Below are 11,175 nucleotides of genomic sequence, written 5' to 3'. Positions count from 1 at the left end.
CCGATCTATAAAACAACCCGCTTGCCAAAATCATCATACTTTGGGTACTAAAAGAAAAGAAGGAATCAAAATTGGACCACTATTTATAAATTAGGACAAAAACAGTAGAGAGAAGGAAAAGAGTCAAACAAACTGGTCAGGGATTATGTGACACATCTAGATCTACTACTCGGGAATTTAAACGAGCCCACTTCCTTTTACCTCACTTGATTACTCGGTTTCATCAGTATTTCATAGGTAAAGCTGTAACTCCCTCCTATCACACTAACATTAATGATTTTGCTGATATAACTGTATATGGGAGTACCATTAGAGATATTATAGTTCAATGGTAAAGAGCTTTAAATGTAGAAGAAAGAGTCTATGAAAATTTCGTTCAGGTGTTTTACTCCAACATGGAACTTTTCGGTACCTGACAAAATAGGATAATAACCCATATAGATGGAGTTTGTATTGAGTTTGATGAGGATGACCTGAGTCGCATTCTTGAGATACGATATGAGGGTTTAGACATTTACACGACTAGAAAAGAGCTTAACTTTAATGATTTCCAACACGTAGATGGTGTGAGGAACATTTGTAGGCATCGTGATCTTTCCGATGACCTATGTTTATTGTCCTTTTGGTCTCAGGTCCAACCTTTTCAGGTCAGCATTCTTCATTATACTCCAACACATGGTCACACCTAAACAAGGTCATAGTCATAAGGTAACTAGGCTTGATGTCGGTTTACTAGATTCTCTCATCCGAAGAAGGCGAGTGAGCTTATCATAGACTATCCTACATCATATGTTGTCCATACCCACAGTGACTAACCGGTCCCTTCCTTATTGCAACATCATTCCTAGAATACTGAGGCATTTTAATGTACCCCTCATTGAGCCCGTCTATACAGAGACAATGAAGCTAGGTAGAGAGATCATTTATGGAATTGCATTCCATAGGAAATGTGGAGTGGTGTTGTATATTTTTAGTTCAAGTGCTATTGGTGTCAATGTGCAAGTGTACACAACAAATAATAAAGTGATGAGTAATCAAAATTGTCTCCACAGGGATTGATGTTACTAGAGCTGCTACAACAATCTCAATAATGTAATCTCTTTTCTAACTAAAAAATAAATAAATTGATTAGAAATAGTAATAATGCAGCAACACAAAATGTAGAGATACTAAAACTAAAATTCACGTTAAACACACAGTTGAATCAATGAACAAGTGGTAGTTAAGTGAGCAAATTCTCTTTATGGGGTTGACTGTTTAGTGCCTGTTAAGTTAAGTTGCTACAACATATTCTACAGCACTAGGTAGAACTCTCATGCATCCTCAACCGTCGCATGTTGGATATCTCGTATCTTTATGCAACCTAACAGTGACCAGTTGTTATGTCAACATAAAATATGGTACTACAAACTTAGATTCTCTTTACCGTACAAGGTGAATCCCTATATCTAGTTCATCGCAAATCTTAAAACAAGCACAACCCTTTTAGGATTCAAGTTGAGACTCGATCCAGAAAACTCAATTTAAGACCAAATATTACTCTAATATGTTCCACTAAGATATGTCATGTTGTGGCTCTCTCTTAACTTGTGTCATTAAATGGGAGGTCAACCGAAATAATGAGTGTAACATAATTTATTAAAGTAAAATGCTACAATAGATGCACAACAACTCATATGAACAGTCAAAATCCCATCTAGATAATTTGTCACTCAACTACAATTAAATTCAGTTCATAACTTGTAAAAGAAAAATAAACGTCAAAGTTTCAGCCATCAAGTACATATTTTCAACCAAAGAATAATGAAGAAGAACAAGAATAGAATGAGAAAGGTTGAATCCCAAATATTCTGCAGATTATGTTATTGGTGCAGACTTGCGTCCTTCTCTTCAATCTTCTCACTTGTTTCTTTCTTGTTTTTCTTTTTATCAGGATTGACGACCCTCTTAACTTATGATGTATGCTCATTTTATAGTTGAAAATTAGGGTAAACGGAAGTCTAGGTCGCGTATCTTCCTGATTAGGAAACCGTAGATCACAATATCCTGCAAAATTCTCTCTGTCGTTGTTCCACAACTGCTACAGCAATGGCAATGTTGCTACAACAACGATTGCTACAACAACTGCACTATTCTAGATTTGCTTCAATTCTTCTATAGTCAAGTTCTTTTCTTATTTTTGCAAGCCTATTGCATCAGCATTCCTTCTTTGAAATTTGAGCTTTCGGTCACCTACAATTGTGCACACAATCTAAGTACAAATTATCTTCAATCAAATAAAATTTATTAAGAATAAACTAAGATGAATGCTTATGCAAAATATAACAAAATGCAATGAAAACACATCATTTATTCTCTACGTATTATTGATTTAAGTCTAAAAGTACCATGATAACTCTCATTTCATAGAGCTATCATACCCCTAAACTTAAACCATTACTAGTCCTCAAGTAATGACAACAATACTAACACTTCAATCACACAATCATGCAACAAATAACTTAGCTCTGTCATCAAATTGTGCAAGGATTCTTCAACCCTTAGATCACACTCTTAATCATACAAAATTACCATAGCAATTCAAGTTTTAGACTTAGGCCTTATTCTGCTCAGAGTGTGTGTGTGCCCCTTTGATTAAGTTCTAAAGGTGCTATAGAATTACACATGCATTGTATATAATTCAGAGGTAGAACAAAACTATATTCACATATAGGGGAGCATAATTCACAAATAAACTCAAACTGTGCTATAATAAAAATAACCATTTTTTTTTTGTCTTTCTTCAATGTATCATTGATTTTTCATGTGAATATCGATCACTTGTAATGATGACACCTAATTACTCAACCAATGCACCGATCAGAGGTGATGCATCAATACTCATAACATAGTCTTATCTAAAGACATCTTTAACTCAAGGCTGAACATGAGGCTCATGAACAGACCTGGCTACTCAATATCCTAGACAGAGGACCTCTTTCTCTTTCTTCTCTCTCTCTTTATATATATATATATATATAGTTGCTACAGCAATGCTCATAACTCTTATTGCCTTTGGACTCAAGTCTGTATATGGGGTGCATACTCAGCCCTGGTTACTCAGCAACTTAAGCCATTCGAGAAAAATTTATTTTATAACAAGGACAATTCAACAAAAATTTCTCCCTCCAAATTTGAGATATTTTCTACCCTTTTTGGTTTTCCTGGCTCTGCTACAGCATACTCATGAAACTTAATCACAATTTAAGTGTTGAAACAGAATTTCACCCTCATCTATAAACTATCCCTACATGGCAGTCACAAGTACTGAATAACACTCATTTTTTCTTCATTAGATTTTCCAATCCATACACAAATACTAGATAACAGAGCTTCACATAACACACAACACAAGCACATGCACTCACAAACACATTACATAATAACACAACCTCCCAAACTTAAGAGGTGATGTATCCTCACATGCACACAAAAACAATGAAACGGAAAATGCAAGGAAAGATAAAAGCATTTAAGAGGAAAGATAAAAGCATTTAAGAGGAAAAGAAAAGATTCGGAAAAGAAAAGAAGTGAATGGAGCTGAAAGGGGTCTCACCTAATATGCTGCAGTAATGATTCATTTCTTTTTCGCAGCACTCCGCAAACAGTCTTTAGGTGAACTTCGAAGTGTGATGACATATTTTGGTTTCTTCTGGTGAGAGGGTAGACTGATGGAAGGGGTGGCCTGAGTAGCTCTTGTGCGTTTGGGCTTTGGTTCCACTGATTCTGTAGTGCCTCCAGAAGTTGCCCCACGGCATTTGCTGGTGGCAGAAGGCGATTTGGCTGGACGCTATAGAGGAACAGTAGGAGTGGATTTGGTTGTAGCAGCATCCTCAGCAGTTATCTCAGCGATAATGTTAAGTAAGTTCTTCCTTGCTGCGAGTGTACGAGTAACCTGTTCAGTAGCTGCTTTGAATTGTGCGTCAATATCCTTGGACAGCTTCTCAAATTCCTCATCATGGAGGATTTTCTCCTTGCCCTTAACAGATAGGATTGGTATTGGTGGATCCTCCTAAATATCATCTTCATTATCATCGCCAATGGTATGTTAACATCGTCCCCTAGTTGGTGGGACTTGGGATGGCTCGATTTGGTCATCTCCTGAATCTCCTTCGTCTTCTCGTTCAATTGAGCTATGGGCCGCTGGTACAGGACTTTCGGCTACTTCTTGTGTTGGCTGGTCCTCTTCTTCTGGTTCAGCTGCACTGTCTGATTTTGTTGCAACTTCCTCACTCTCAGCTGCAGGGGTTCTGAAATTGAATTGCTGCAGTAGAGATTCTGGGAAGTCCATGTGGTGATCTTTCATGTATACAACAAACTAGTGGAGGTGATTGTCTAAATGCATTAAATGCGCCCAGAATTTTCTATTTTCTCTTTACTGGGCAACAACACACTGGTTAATGTTGGCACTAAATTCTTGCAGCTTTTTGTTCATCCCCACAGCTCTACGAGTACTTATGACAGCCACTGGCTTGGTTGGTGTTGCAGCAGTCTCGCCTGCAATTCTCTTTATTGTTCAGGCATTCAAAGCCCATGTATTCCTAATTAACTCATCTTTACTAGGAACCTGAACCCCATATACAATACATATACCCGTAATCGATGATGGGAACAGGAGGGCTATGTTTTTGTGTTGTTTCATTGCACACTCTCTAATTTCCCTTTCAAGAATAGTTCCCACATCAATTGGGAGTCCTCGAATAAGGACATACAAGAGCACCAATCGCTCTTGGGACACAGTTGTAGTCTGGGTTGTAGGCATTAAGCAAGACTTTAAAAACTCCACCCATACTCTAGCAATAGGTGTAAGGTAAACTCGATTAACAACCCGACCTTCCTCATTAGCTCATGTCCTTTCTTCCACAATAAGGGTTTTGAATATTCGGTTCCATAGTTTATTAGTCAAGTTGGCAACCAATTTAGAATACTCACACTCTATGTTAGCAGGCAAGTTATAATAAACATTAATGACACGGGTATCTAAAGGGGAGTTTTTTACCCAAATGCTGCGTTGATCATGTCTCAGCATGTTAGCAAAAAATTCCTTGACTACAGGTAGCACAAGGTCCCTTGGGTGTTGGTAGAAATCTGCCCATCCTCGCCTTGCTACAACAGAGTGGATGGTTTGAAAAATCCCCAATAGATTAGGCAAAAATTGAAAGCCTTTTTCTTCCAACAATTTCCGCGGCTCTATAAATTCTTCAAATTTCTCCTTTGCTTTATAGCTTTGGAAACGAGAAGGATCCTTAAGACATTGTGATGCGATCTTGTACTTAGGCATTGCTAGAGCAATTTGAGAGTGCCGGCAGGGGTATGAAAGGGTATTTGCTACAAGGAGTTGGAAAAGGGTCGATTAAGATGCTACAAGAGAAAGAGAATACGATTAGAATGCCCTCTCATTGAATAGTAAAACCATTATTTATATACAAAAGAGGAGTTAAATTAGGAAATGAGATAAAATTTAAAAGAAGTTTTAAATTTTTAAAACACTATTAAATAGGGCAAGTAAATGATTGCTATGCGGTAATGTAGGGATTGGAATCCCTTCAAATCCTTATCCATATTCTCAACACCAGTCGTCATTAATGTGTGACTGCAACGGTAAAAAAAATTAATTCCTTATGTGTCCCTGTAACGGTAATGGTTCTACTGTAGCACTCAATTTGCTTGCTGCAGCAAACTGATGAACGATTCCATGCTGGTCTGAGAAGTGCTATCTAGTTAGATTGCTAAGCATAATGCTGCAACAGTCAGTACTGGAGTCCCAATAGTTGTGCTTCCCTTTCTTTTTTTAACATAAGTACATTGAAGGAAAGAAAAAGAAAATGCTAAGTGACTTTCATAATTGTTGGGTTGCCTCCCAATAACGCTTGATTTTTGGTTCTTCAGCCTAACTATCCTGTAATGGTTCACAATGTTGGGTCTTTGAGGAGTAAAACCTCTTTTGCATGGTCCATAACAATATTCATGTAATGATTTACTCGTTGCCCATTAACTTTGAATTCTTGGCCTGTTCTCTCATCTAAAAGGTCGACAGCCCCATGTGGATAAATTCTGATTAACTTGAAAGGACTAGACCATCTAAATTTCAATTTTCCTGGAAATAGTTTTAATTTTGAATTGTAGAGTAAAACTAGTTGGCCTGGAATTAAATGTCTCTACTGGATGTGCTTGTCATGCCATAGCATTGTTTTCTCCTTATAGATCCTGGCATTTTCATAAGAAAACAATCGGAGTTCATCAAGCTCACATAGCTAAAGTTTCCTCTATTTGGTTGCAACATACATATCCTAGTTTATTCATTTCAATGCCCAGTATGCTTTGTATTCCAACTCAAGGGGCAAGCGACACGCATTTCCATATACAATTCTATATGGAGACATGCTAAGTGGTGTCCTGTATGTTTTCCCATAGGCCCATAAGAAGTCATATAATCACAATGACCAATCTTTCCTGGTGGGATTCACTACTTTCTCCATAATTCACTTTATCTCACGGTTGGACACTTCTGCCTGACAATTAGATTGTGGGTAATACGTTGTAGCAATCTTATGCCTGATTTCATATTTAGCTAATGCTGCAGCAAATATCTTATTGTAAAAATTAGTGCCTTCACCACTAATGATTGATCTTCGAGTCCCAAACCCTGAGAAGATGTTTTTCTAAATAAAACTCACTAGGGCCTTGGTATCATTTGTTGGTAATGTTGTAGCCTCCACCCATTTAGACACATAATATACAACAATTAGTATATATAGGTTCCCAAAAGATGGTGGAAATGGGCCCATGAAGTCTATCCCCCATACATCGAAGATCGCCATTTCCAAAATATTGTCAATGGCATCTCATGTCTTTGAGATATGTTTCCTACTCTTTGGCACTTGTCACAGCATTTAGAAAACTCATAAGCATCTTTAAAAATAGTAGGCCAGTAGTAACCTGATTGCAGAACTTTAGCAACTGTTCTGTGGCCACCAAAATGTTCTCCATATGTTGCAGCATGGCAGGAATGCGGTATGTGTGGAATTTCTTCATCTGAGACACATATTTGAATCACATGGTTTGAGCATAACTTGTATAGATAAGGTTCATCCCACTGGTAGCTTTTAACATCATAAAGAAACATTTTTCTCTGCTGATAATTCAGCTCATGTGGCAACAATCCACTTACTAAATAATTGGCGAAGTCTGCATACCATGGAAGTCCATATTGCTGCAACATTTGTGCATGTTGTAACATAAGCAGTTGTTCATCAGGGAAAGTTTCAGTAATGTCGTGCATAGTTAATGTGCTGGCATCTGCTTCTAACCGTGATAAATGATCTGCTACTTGATTTTCAATCCCTTTCCTGTCCTTGATTTCCAAATCAAATTCTTGTAACAATAGGATCCATCTTATCAATCGTGGTTTGGCATATTTTTTGGAAAGTAAAGACTTTATTGCTACATGATTTGTGTAATCTATTACTTTAGTGCCTACTAAGTAAGCTCTGAATTTAAAGACTTTATTACTACATGATTTGTGTAAACTATTACTTTAGTGCCTACTAAGTAAGCTCTAAATTTATCAAAAGCAAACACCACTGCTAGCAGCTCTTTCTCTGTAGTGGTGTAATTAATCTGAGCATTAGTAAGAGTTTTGCTAGCATAGTAGATGGAGTAAAAAATTTTATTCTTTCTCTGCCCCAGTACTGCTCCAACAGAATGGTCACTAGCATCACACATCAGTTCAAATGGTAGACTACAATCTGGTGCTATAACAACTGGTGTTGTTACTAAAGCTTTCTTCAACTCACTAAAAACTTGGAGGCAATCTTCATCAGAGTTAAAAGGCTTGTCATGCTCCAGTAGTGAGCATAACGGTTTAGTTATTTTGGGAAAGTCTTTGATGAATCTTCTATAGAATCCAGCATGTCCCAAGAAGTTTCTAATACCCTTGACTGAAGTTAGAGGTGGCAGTTTATCTATCATTTTTATTTTTGCCTTATCCACCTCTATCCCATTTTTTGATACTCTATGCCCCAACACTATGCCTTCGTGTACCATAAAGTGCCATTTTTCCCAATTGAGTACCAAGTTAGTTATCTCATACCTTTTAAGCACATCTTCCAGGTTGGGTAAACAATTATTATATGTTTCTCCGAAAATTGAGAAATCATCCATGAAAACATCCAATGTTTGCTCAAAATTGATATCATACACCTCTGAAAGTTGTTGAAGCATTGCATAAACCAAAGGGCATTTGTCTAAAGGCAAAAGTTCTATAAAGATAGGTGAATGTAAGCTTTTCCTGGTCTTCTGGTACTATAGCAATCTGGTTGTAGCCTGAATACCCATCTAAGAAACAATAGTAATGTTTTCCAGTAAGTCTGTCCAACATCTGATATATAAATAATAATGGAAAGTGATCCTTCCTCGTGGCTTTGTTGAACTTCCTGTAGTCCATACAAATTCTCCATCCAGTTACTGTTCTTGTAGGAATAAATTCATTCTTCTCATTTGCTACAACAGTTATTCCTCATTTTTTTGGAACACACTGTACTGGACTCACCCAACAGCTGTTTGATATCGGGTATATAATTCCAGCATTCAACCATTTGATGACCTCTTTCTTCACCATATGGATGGGCTAATTCCCTTAGTGTCTGCCATAGTCCAATCAATTACTTTTTTGTATTTTCCCAGCACATCTACCAGGCTTCTTTCTTGATTTGCATTTAGAGAAGATGAAATGATTACAAGGAGTCTATTATTCTTGCCAAGATAAACATATTTCAAATGTGAAGGTAAAAGTTTTAATCCAAGAGTAGGAGGTGATTCAATAGATGGCATTCTTGGCTATACTTCCTTGTTTAAGAGATCTAGAGATTTGAAATGTATGTGATGTCTTTCAACTTGCTTTTCTTTTAACCATGCTATATGAATTGCGGCAACATCCTCTTTTTTCAGACTTTCAAAAGTGGCAGCTTTGATGACCTCTTTACTGCAACACTTGTCTATTCTTTCTGTTACGACAAGATCTATAACACTTATGAAATTGCAGTCTTCTATCTCATCAGGACTTTTCGTAGCTTCTAACACATTGAAGGTGACTTGCTGGTCATTTACCCTCATAGTTAATTCTCCTTTCTGTACATCAATTATGGTATTTCATGTCGCTAAAAAGGGTCTTCCAAGTATAATTGGTACTTCTTTGTCTGTATCAAAGTCTAACACAATGAAGTCCATTGGGAAAATGAAATTTTCTACCTTCATCAGTACATCTTCAATCTTTCCTTCAGGATATGCATGAGATCTATCAGTAAGTTGTAAGGTAACTGTTGTTGGTCTACATTCTCCAACTCTCAACTGCTTGAACACAGATAAGGATATTAGATTAATGCTTACTCCCAAGTCACAAAGTGCTCTGCCATTGTACCTATTGCCAATAGAACATGGTATTGTAAAACTTCCTGGATCTTGCAGTTTTTAAGGAATTTTATTTTGAAGCATATGGCTGCATTCTTGTGTTAGGGCTACAGTTTCAAATTCTCCCAATTTTCTCTTCCTTACTAAGATATCCTTCAGAAATTTCACATAGTTAGGCATTTGTTCTAAGGCTTCCACAAAAGGTATGTTGATATTGAGTTGTTTTAGCACTTTTAAAAATCTGCCAAATTGTTTATCTTTGCCTTTGTTTTTGAAATCTTTGTAGGAAATGAGGTGGGTGCCTAAATTGCTGCACTATCACAGGGGGTACATGTTGCTCTTTTGGTTGACTATGAGTTGTCACTACTGGTGTTGCAGTATCTACTTCAGCGGGTATTGAAGGATTTTATTCTAGAGTTGTAGCAACCTGGTAACTCTCAACATTATCTTGATCACTGGCTTATTCTAACTCCATCTCAACTTGAAACTCTTCTTGTGATTAAATAGGGTCTAACTTTTTTCTTGACATACCAACATGATTATCAACATTCTTTTCAGATCTTAAGTTGATCACCTTGTAGTGTTCCTTACCCTCTCTTCTTGGATCTTCTGTATTACTGGGTAAACATCCTTGAGGTTTGCTACTCAATGCTATGGCAAGCTATCCAATTTGGTTTTCAAGGTTTCTCAACGATACAACTTGACTTTGCACAATTGCTTCATTCTTCACAATGTATTCCTTGATCAGTGTTTCTAAGGAGCTGAGCTGATCATTGCTACTGTTTCTTTTCCCTTGAGTTTGCTGATGAAAACTAGGTGGTTGAGCAAGTCTATTCTAGCCACTGGATGTTGTAGCATGCTGATTCTAGTTGCTCCATGAAAAGTTTGGGTGTTGCTTCCATCCAGGGTTGTAAGTATTAGAATATAGATTGTTCTGGTTCTGTTGGTTGAAATTGCCAACATAATCTACTGATGCTGGGTTTCCTAGGCAGTTATCAAACAAATGCTTTTCTCCACAATACACACCGGAATTGTCAGCAACTTACTTGACTGTTGCTGAAGCAATAGTCATAACTTTCACCATATTGGTTAATGAAGTTACTTGGGCTGATAGTGCTATAAATACATTTACATTATGTATTCATGCTGCTCATCTTACTACAGTTTGTCTAGTTGATGGCCACTGGTAATTATTATTAGTAATTCTCTCCAGAATTTCATAGGCTTCATTGTAAGATTTAGATAATAAAGCTCCATTTGCTGAAGCGTTGACCAGTAATGTAGTACTTGGATTCAACCCATTATAAAAAGTTTCTAACTATATACAACAGGGAATGCCATGGTGAGGACATCTTCTGAGTAAATCCTTAAATCTCTCCCAAGCCTCGTATAAGCTTTCACCTTTAAGTTGATGAAAATAAGTGATTTCATTCCGCAAATTTGCATTCTTGGTTAGTGGGAAGTATTTCATCAAAAACTTGTCAGCCATGTCATTCTATGTTGTGATGGAGTCTGATGGTAAAGAATTCAACCATGCTCTAGCTCAATCTCTTAAGGAGTAAAGAAAGATTCTAAGGTGGCGTTTGTTTTTTTGTCTGAAATCTGAATAGACCTTAATTAGTCTGAATTCTAAATAGATCTAAATGTCTGAATCTGAATAATATGTTTGTTTGTTCGTCTGAATCTCAGAAAATAATTATTAAGTTGTTTGTTTTTTTCAACTTAACA

The 11,175-nt window shown here is 36.9% G+C and overlaps 1 protein-coding gene and 1 non-coding gene across 2 annotated transcripts; one reads left to right on the top strand and one right to left on the bottom strand.

Annotated features, from left to right (window-relative positions):
• Positions 1-6,832: 6,832 nt before the first annotated feature.
• LOC127902226 (uncharacterized) lies at positions 6,833-10,531 on the bottom strand. The gene is made up of 5 exons (XM_052441055.1): positions 10,494-10,531; positions 9,289-9,457; positions 8,991-9,168; positions 7,576-8,285; positions 6,833-7,393 (listed from the first exon to the last, which is right to left on the bottom strand). Exons 1-5 carry the CDS (start codon positions 10,529-10,531, stop codon positions 6,833-6,835), a joined length of 1,656 nt encoding a protein of 551 aa, XP_052297015.1.
• Positions 10,532-10,781: 250 nt separating this feature from the next.
• Positions 10,782-10,888, top strand: LOC112497817 (small nucleolar RNA R71). Its single transcript, XR_003064799.2, has one exon. It is a non-coding gene; the product is annotated as a small nucleolar RNA R71 (small nucleolar RNA).
• Positions 10,889-11,175: the final 287 nt, after the last annotated feature.

Source organism: Citrus sinensis, chromosome 5 (genome assembly GCF_022201045.2).
Source record: "Citrus sinensis cultivar Valencia sweet orange chromosome 5, DVS_A1.0, whole genome shotgun sequence".
NCBI lineage: Eukaryota > Viridiplantae > Streptophyta > Magnoliopsida > Sapindales > Rutaceae > Citrus > Citrus sinensis.
Note: the sequence above shows the minus strand (reverse complement) of the source record. Positions and strands in the feature narration are given on the sequence as shown.